Source organism: Jatropha curcas, chromosome 9 (genome assembly GCF_041381405.1).
Source record: "Jatropha curcas cultivar XTBG-Jc1 chromosome 9, XTBG_Jcur_1.0, whole genome shotgun sequence".
Taxonomy (NCBI): domain Eukaryota; kingdom Viridiplantae; phylum Streptophyta; class Magnoliopsida; order Malpighiales; family Euphorbiaceae; genus Jatropha; species Jatropha curcas.
Window position 1 is genome coordinate 23,139,306 of NC_143159.1, and position 9,763 is coordinate 23,149,068.

Sequence of the window (9,763 nt, forward strand, 5' to 3'; positions counted from 1 at the left end):
AACTTTTAAGATACATATATTTTTATTTTCATGTATTTATATAAATAAAAATATTAATTTTAAAATTTTAAAAACAATAGGAAAAATTACTATCACATCCCTATATATATTGAAATATAAATATTATATCCTTGTTTTTCTAGAAATGTTTTTTAAAGTTCCTATATTTTCAGTCTGGAATAACATTTAGTCCTTATTTTCAATTTTTGCATCTTTGGCTGTTAAGTGAATAAGAAAAAACCGAAATAACCTCAATGCCAAGAGACAAAACTCCATTTCTATAATTTTCATTTTCTCTCTCATACTTTCTTCTTCCTCTCTTCTTCTCCAAAATATAAATAATAAAAAATTTTCATTAAACTTAGACAACACAGTTTTCCATTAAAAATAAAGATTATTTCTTTAAGAAATAAAAAGTTAAAAAAAATAGAAAATCTGTAGCGATAAGAAATCTCAACAATTAAAAAAAAAAACAAAGATATGAAATATTCAACTAAAACCAAAAAAAAAAAAAAAAAAGGAAAAGAAAATATTTTGTAAAAAACAAAACCAAGAAACTGGAACGATCAACTCGTGGAATAAATTGAGGATTTTCCTCATAAAGAGAGAGGAGGAAAGGTATGGGCTTATGGTAGAGAGAAAGATAGAAAGATAAAAGGTTCTTATTAACCCATCCACCCAAAACTCATATGTCCAAAACCACCAGCTGATATAAAGAAAGATGGATTTGTTGCTGTTAGAGCTTCGTGAGAAAACGTTCATCCACATGTTTTCATCTCGTCTCCATTGGACATAAGGGTATTTCTTATTTATTAGATAGAAGAACACAAGGGTATTTTTTTGATAATATTTCACTCTCTCTTTTGACCCCTTTTTTTTCACTTGAGAAATAGAAATTTGGCTGAAATCGGACAGAATGACTAAATGTTATAATGACCTAAAAATATAATAACTTCAAAAAACATTTCTAAAAAACAGGTGTATATAAAGACGAATTAGTAATTTTTCCAAAATAATATTTAATAGAAAACTTTTTTTAATAATTATAAACAAAATGATAAAAAAAATATTAAATTGAAAGAATAATTTTATTGCGAAAAAACTTCTAAATATAGTTATGAAAATTAAAACTTCTATTAGCAACCGACAGCTTACCAAACACGTTCAACCTAACTGTTGAATAGGAATTAGCTATCAACTACATAAATTAGCTGAATCAAACACCTCTTAATTAATATTATTACTGTAATTTATTACTTTTCATAGCACATCACTCCAAATTAATGTAATTTATAAATATTTTACTCTTACAGATTACATTTTGTCTTTGCCTAAAATATTTTTAAAATTATTTACTAACCAGTCATATACCCACACATTGTGCGGATTATAAAAAATCCAAAAAATATTATGAATTCACTATTATATTCTTAATCATGATGCAATTACTTATACGTATTAATTAAATTCCAGTGCGATTAGAAATCTATAATTCATTTAATATTAGAGACATTAGATGAGTAAATAGTTTAGCATACTATTTTTGTGTCAATCTAAATATCAAACAGAATATGTATATGGGTGATTGAAAGAGAAGAGACCACCCTTACAAAGAAAAGGCCAAAAAAAAAAAAAAACTTGAAATATGGCGAGCAAAAAAAAAAAAAAAAAAAGACAGATCAATAGATATGAGTTTATTAAAGTGAATAAAAGATTAAAACAAAAGAAAGAGTAAAAGGTAGGAGTTACTACTGATAAAGAGTGACAACCCTATACTAAAACTAGGGTTAGAAGACTATTTGTTTTTTTTATCATTGTTAACTTATTTAATCATATAATTTTATGCATATATGTTTTAGGTGTCTACATATTTAGTATCTGAGACTTACTAATCCGACTAATCCGAATTTGCCCATATAAGTCCCATAAATAGGGTAAACTCCTCTCCACCAAATTTAAAAGTATTTCATATCTAGAGCTCGAACTCGTTTAGTTAAAGGATAAACAAACCCTTGTCATGCCATCCAAACCTCATCGGTAAGTATTAGGCTTTTATTTATTAGATTTTATTTCACAACTATTTGTTTATAAATAGACTAATATTATATTATTTGTATACTATGATGAATGAAATCGATAAATAAATCGTATAAAATACTAATGCTTTTTCTTTTTTCTTTTTTTCTAATCTCTCTCTTCCCTTTCTTCACCATTAATCTAAATTTCCTCTAGATTGTCAACAATTTGACCAGTAAAATAATTATTTTCTTGTTCGATCCGAATAGCCGATCTTGCTGTTTTATAAACTGTTTATAAGGAGTCTTGAAACAATATAGAGATAATTAATCCTATAATTTTTAGGTTTAATAATTATATTGGAATAAAAATCAAACATAAATTATTTTATTATAATCAACGGATATTATAATTAAAAGCATAATTTACTTACTAATCAACATTATAGTTTCACCCATAATTAAATTACTAATTCAACAATATTCCCAGAAATCCTCAACCTGGCCTCCAAAAGTCAACTAACCTAGTAAGAGCTCTAGTGGAAGAACCAGACTCTGCCCAAACACTCACACTCTTCTCTTTCATTTCTGTACTCCTTTCTCTTAATTCTCTTCCATTGTCCGAGTTCATCAACTCACTAACTCGTTTGGCTAGCTCATCCCCAGTAACAAACCCATCTTCATCTCTTTGCTCCACTCCAATAGCCATTTTCATATCCTCCACTAGTGCATTCCTATTCAGATGTTGCTCTGCATAAAGTGGCCAAGCCAGCATTGGCACACCAGTAACCACCGCTTCAATCACCGAGTTCCATCCACAATGAGTAACAAATCCACCAACTGAGTCGTGACTCAGTACTTCCATTTGCTGTGCCCAAAATTTTACCACCAAACCTCTATCTTTAACTCTATTCAAGAATCCTTTAGGCAATATAGCTTCCAAATCAAAGTCTACAATATCCTCAGTCTGCTTTCTGTCCTCTAATGGCGGATTTTTCACTACCCATAAAAATCTTTCACCACTTTTCTCCAACCCGTTTGCAATCTCTTTAACTTGCTCGACAGAAAAACTCCCACGGCTTCCAAAACACAGAAACACTACACTCTTTCTTGGTTGCATATCAAGCCAAGATAAACAAGAATCTTTTGGTTCTTTCTTTCCAGTATTTCTGGAAATCACAGGTCCAACACAATAAAGAGGTGGGGTTTTCGCGCCTTCAACACAAAGCCCATCTTCAATTTTCTTGATGGCATTTGGCTCCAAATCAGGAAAAGTATTAATCATAATGCCATCAGATTTTGAAAGATGAGAACAATAATATAACATATCATTATATGCAGGGTCATCTCTATCAAGCATAGGTTCAGGAATATGAATAGCTTTTAAAGGTGGCATATGAGGAAAATCAAGAACAGTTTCCTTTAGGTCTTTGAAGCTTTTCTTTTCTTTATATAGATTATGGACTCTTGGAAAATACAAGAAAGCGCCAAGACAAGCAGCACCAGAAGTGAAATAGTAGTAAGTAGGGACTTTGAGTTGTTTACCTAAAGAAAGAGCAGAAGTGCAAAATATGTCAATAATAAAAGAACAAACATTTCTTTCTTTTTTGATTTCTTGAAGAAAGTTAAGAACGTAGGGTTTGTTTAGGAGTATAGTCTCAAAGACCATAACGGCGTAGCTTCGAGGGGGAGTTGGGTCGACGGAGACAGGAGGGAAGCGCCGGAAGGAAATGGAAGGGTGAGATTGAGAGATGTTGTCGATGTAAGAAGCTATTGTTGGGCTGTTCCAGAGGTTACTAGTGATAAGGAGGATAGTTATGGAGAAATAGTGATTGGCATGGTGGAGGATAAGCTTTGCTAGCTCTACCATGGAGACAATATGGCTTAAGCCTGGAGACGGGTATAGCACTATTGTGTCTTCCATCTTAGATATTGCTGATATTTCAGTATGGAGTTGCTTGATTTGAAGGGGAAAGGGATGCTGCTAGATTTATAGAATCACAGATGAAGTATCCTATGCATGCACATGTTAGGTGATGTTAGGTGAGCAGCAGCAGACCCCATTTTCAGTGAAGAAAGCAAAACTGTGTGTGTGTGTGTGTGTGTGTGTGTGTTGTTGGGAAAATCGCTATTTTTTCCGCCCTTCGGATCGGCTTCAAGCAGGAACAAATGAGAATAAAATAATGACTGAGAAATTAAAAAGAACACGATAATTTAACGTGAAAAACTCCCCAAGTGGAGAAAAACCACGGCCGTTGCCAAACGACAATCAAGAAAAATATTCACTATGCGGCAAATTGTTACAACCACAATTACAAAATATTTTTCTACTCGACACCCTCAAAACACCCCAAATATTTTATACTCCAAGGGACTCCAAGAGACTTGCTCTAAATCCCTAATATAAAACGCACTCAAGTGTTTTTGGTGTATTTTGGTGTGTATGGAAACCTAAACATTGCTTCCATTTTATAGCCAAATCACTACCTTCACTTTGCTTATCTCCCGATGTGGGATTAAGCAAAAACTAATTTTTTTATATATTTTTTTTTCTTTTGTTTTCAACAACGGCTGCTAACATGTGTGTGTGTATATATATATATAATTAAGGATAAGAAAAAGAGGAGTAGAGGGATAAAAAATAGAAACTTGTAAAATTGAGTTTGCATTGATTGATTAACTTTACCCCAAATGTGACAATAAACAACATATTTATAATCATGCTTTAAATATTTTTGATAATATTTTGTTATTTATTTTCAAAAAAAAAAAAAAAAAAAGAATTAAATCCACCACTGGTCAATCCTGTAATCTAACTAATTTACGTTAGGAAATTCAATATAATTGTGTTAGCTTCCATTTTTTAGTGTCTTTCAAGATCTGCAAATTGAACAAAGAAAATAGACAGGCAAATAGCAGTTCTTGGTAAAGAAAATTCAGGCACGGTTGTTTTTATTCGCTCGAGGCATGGTAAAAATAGTCAAAGGCTGAAGCCTGAACATTGCAAAGCGGGTGGCAGGGCTCCACACAAACTAAATTTTATTAAATATTGTTTTGATTTTCATTTTCTTTTCTCTCAATCATTGATGAAAATATAATTTCATAGAGATATTCAGTTTCATCAGCCAGAACTAAATATGTTTATAAAGAGGACAATTCAAGTCATTGTAATATCTTCTCTAATTTCTTTTAAATAAATGTTTAATTTTTTTATTTATGTGTTTAATTTATTAGGTTAAATCTAATCATACTCACAACATTAAATATATTATATAAAGACATCCAAAAGTAATGAAATTTTTTTGTCCCTGAAATTGTTGACTTTTTTATGAATAGATTCACTCTATTTTATTTCCTTCAAAATTATTTTTGAAAATAAAATGAAATCACATTATTTTGGGAATAGGTTCTAGAAGTTACATTATTTAGACCAAACCCCATTTTTCAGTGATTGAATGGTAGGTGTCACGGGTGCACTGGTAATTGCAGTTGCTTGTCTAAAACCATTATATGTTACTATCACATCAATTTTGAGTGTAAGTGTTTTAATACATTATTATAATATTAACGTGCTCAATCACACAATTAATACATATGTCCAAAAATCAAAATACAAGTTTCTTATATAATATTCGGAGTAAATATAGAGATTATGTTATTATAAGCACAAATTATTTTTTATCTCTTTTTTAAAATTATTTTGAAATTTTTTTATTAAAAATTTTAGAGGGAAAAAACCTTTGATTAGTTTATTTCATGAAAATCTAAAATCAAAAAGGTTTTAGGGCAAATGTTTTGGAGGCTATTTCAAATTAAAAAAATATTTTCTGCAAAAGCAATTCTGTTTTGACAGGTTTTTGATGAAAAAGTAGACTGAGTTTCTAAAACCGCCTATCTACCTACTCAGTCTTGCATGCTTTTATACGAAAAATGACTGGTAACTTTTCTAACACCATCCCAAATATTCCCTTTTAACCTTCCATGTCGAGTATATCCTCCTTCAAAAGATATTCCTAACGTCGCTTCTAATGGGAATATTTTTCTTTAAGTATAAAGAGCCTCCCTCTCTCTAAAACGATTTGTAAGAATAAGAGATCATATTTTTAAATTTTCAAAAATATTCAAAGCTCTTCTCTTTAGCCCCCTTGTTTGTTTTCTTCCCTATTCTTCCAGAAATTTTTAAGAGAAGAAATTTTACAACAACTCTTTTGAAGAAAAATTCTGATCTTACTTTCTGTTTTGAAATTTGTCTTTTGTTCTTCCTGTGCTTATAATTGCATTTCTCTTTGTACATATAGATTTGCTGCAATCTGTTGTAGATTAGACATCTTTAATGAAAAATATTTGTGTTTACCTTTTGTGATAAAGTTGCACTGTAAGGGTTATCAAGCAACCTTCTCCATTAGTGAGATTCTAATGTTTTGAATTTGAGTTTTCTATTTTCTGTAAATAGAAGGGTATTGCTTTGTAATATTGGTTTGTCTCTTACCCTTTAAAAGAGATAACATAGTGGAAAATCTCAATATGAGTCTTGGAGAGTGGAAGTAGGCAGGTTAGTGTCAAACCACTATAAATTCTGGTGTTAATCTTCTTTTACTTTCTAAGGTCTTTCTTAATTGCACTTGCTCTACTTACACATCTGTTTATGTTTTCAGACATGCAAAATTGTTTATTTTATTCTAATCTTAATATGTAAAAGCTCCATCTTCGAGGGATTAATAGAATTTTATATTTTTGTTTATGATTTCTCCAATTCTAACTTATCCTAATATATTTTAAAGAAACATGAATATGAGTTATATTCAGTGTTCTAATCTTTTTATAAGCTTTATAAGGAAGTTTTAATTGTAATAACTAGCTCTCATAAAGACTTCTTATTTCCAATATTTTAGAATTCTGAATTGTGATTTTAAAAGTTGAATTTTTAGAAAGCCCAATTCACCCCATCTTGGGTTGTGCCATATAATGGGACCCACAGGTATCAATTTATATAATTGATAAGTCATTTAACCGAAAAAAGGTTTGACAGGTTTAGAAACCACCACTAATTTGGGGTTTTCCAATCAAGGTTAAAAAACTAGGCATTATTACAGTCAAATGGAACATTGGGGTGAGCAGGTCATGATTATGCTCCTATTACTAACCATCTATCAGTCATTTTCATGGAATATAAGGGGAATAATTCAGCTAGCATCCAGAATCTTGGATTTCTCAACCTCAAGCATGATATCTCAAATTATTACAGTTAAATGAAAATAGAGAGAAAGGAATCAAATGGTACATATTCTGATAAGTGAGGTGACTAGATAATAGAGATCTTTGCCGAAAAAGATAACAAGGCTGCAAGGTTTTTGAGCTAGATTCTCATTGCATGAGCTTCGATCTGTGAAAGGGGCCAAAAATTACTTTAGCGCGTTACGTTGATCCATTGACCACCTCGTTTCCATCAAATGGTGGCCAGGAAGTCGTCCAATAGTGGAGAAAGAGGGATCGTGTGATGAAAGGAGTCGGGGGAAGGATTTTTAGCTAAAATCCTTTCTCTTTCTCGTGGCCATTTCTTGATATGAGAAAAACAGAAGAAAAGGCTAACAATAAAGATAGTCAGCAGCCAACCTGAAAGAAGAAAGCATCAATGTACCCAAACAACAAAGGGAGAAGTAGCATCAACACCCATTTTCGATAGTACATATGTAAAATGATTAAACGATTGACTTACATACCTAAACTCTATTTAATTTTGTTGTGCTATTATATTATCAAAATTATTAAAAGAGAAAATTACTATTACATTTCTATATATTAGTTAAATATACTAGTCAGGACCTACTTCTTGTAAAATACATAAGTATGTTGTTAAATTATGGTCTCATCAAATACTTTAGTCCTTCCGTCATTTTTTATAGATTTTACCGTTCAATTGCTAAGAAAAGAAAAAAATACCATTGAGAAAAAATGCAATATAAAAAAAAAATGAAATCTATTGCCCCATGTCCACCATCACCACCAGATTGGCTCCTATTAACCTTCTCCAAGATCGGCTTCCACTACCACTGAAATCATAGCCAAAACCCTCATTGGATCTTATTAGCTTCTAGAAGCACAAACAAACACTCACTTTGTCCATTAAATTCTGTAAAATCAGAATCAAAATTAAAATCCATAGAACCAAATCTAAACACAAATAAGAAGGGATTGGAAAATTCAGGTTGATGTGGCTAGGATGATTGAGACCTTGTATAACTTATCAAATTCTTATTATTCATTGATGAGTACAGATTTGTGTTGTACTTAAATGCAAGCATGAGCTGATTACCAAAAAAAAAAAAAAAAAAAAAGAAAAAAAAGAAAAGAAAAGAAAAGGGTATTGATGATAATGGTCCCAGAACAATAACGGAGGTGGGACTTTCACTTTCTATTGGTTTATAAGTGCATGTTTTTGCACTATGAGAGTAGAAAAGAATCGAGCTCGCTTAATGGGAAAAAAGTAGCAAGTTTGTAGACCCAAGAAGAATGAAATTGTTGGGATTATAACTTATCCCGAGTGGGGCCCGCGGAAAAATACCGGTGGTAAAAGTAAGAATAAAATTACTATTACCATATATACCTCCAATAATTTCTTATTGGATATTGACGATCGAATTCACCAGAAATAATAACCACGGTAAAAATTAAAATAATTACCGTAAATGCCAGATGAAAAATAAGAACACCAAGATTTATGTGGTTCACCTTCAACTGTTATGGGCTACGTCCGCGGGACAAAAACTCCGAATAATTCTTCTACTAAAAATAGTAGGTACAAAAGAGATTACAAAAATAGTGGCACTCTAAGTGTAATAAAAACACCCCAAAAATTACAATCCTCAGTATTTTCTCTCTTTTCCAATTTTAGGAACCTTTTTCCTAAAATTTTTCTTTGTTTTTATGTTTTTGTTTTTGTACGTTTAAGTTGAAGAAAACTTCTCCTATTTATAGGAGAAGTGGATGCCTCAATGGATGCGTTTGCGCAATCAACGCATCCATTTTCATTTTGTAGGCACAACTGTCTTTGAAAATTTTTTTCTTTAAACAACACGTGTTTTTCTCCTTTTATTTTTTTTTTCTTCATTCAAACATTTGAATCTTCCTTTTTTTTTTCTTTTCAAACTTGTATGGGTCCCACATGTAGGAGGGACCCCACAATAATTCTCCCCCTCCCAACTACATGGTGGGACTCTCCATCCTTGCTGCTTTGACACATAGCTCGAACTTCTCCTTCGAAACGACCTTTGTCAATATATCTGCAGCATTTCTGTCTGTGTGGATCTTTCACAACTGAAACTGCTTCTCTTCAATGGCAAGTCTGAGCCAATGATATCTTACATCAATGTGCTTCGTCCGTGCATGTTACATAGTATTTTTGCTCAAGTCTAATGCACTTTGACTATCACAATAAACTATATATTCTTCCTGCTGCACACCCAATTCTTGAAAGAATCTCTTTAACCAAAGCATTTCCTTTCCTGCTTCCGTTGCTGCAACGTACTCTGCTTCAGTCGTTGATAATGAAACACATTTCTGCAATCTTGACTGCCATGAAATAGCTCCCCCTGAGAATGTAAATAGGTATCCTGATGTAGATTTTCTTTCATCAAGATCACCGGCCATATCTGCATCTGTATAACCAACAAGTGCAGACTTTTCACCTCCAAAAGTTAAACATAACTTTGAAGTTCCTCTCAAGTATCTGAAGATCCACTTTACTGCTT

General features: G+C 31.8%; 1 protein-coding gene across 1 annotated transcript; it reads right to left on the bottom strand.

The window, feature by feature from the left end:
- Window positions 1-2,381: 2,381 nt before the first annotated feature.
- Window positions 2,382-4,434, bottom strand: LOC105643989 (UDP-glycosyltransferase 88F3). Its single transcript, XM_012229236.4, has one exon. It carries the CDS (start codon window positions 3,937-3,939, stop codon window positions 2,512-2,514), a length of 1,428 nt encoding a protein of 475 aa, XP_012084626.2. The 5' UTR covers window positions 3,940-4,434; the 3' UTR covers window positions 2,382-2,511.
- Between the last annotated feature and the right edge of the window lie 5,329 nt (window positions 4,435-9,763).

Bases quoted from the DNA above. Each gene is read 5' to 3' on its own strand.
- LOC105643989 (XM_012229236.4), bottom strand. From the start codon at position 3,939: ATGGAAGACACAATAGTGCTATACCCGTCTCCAGGCTTAAGCCATATT.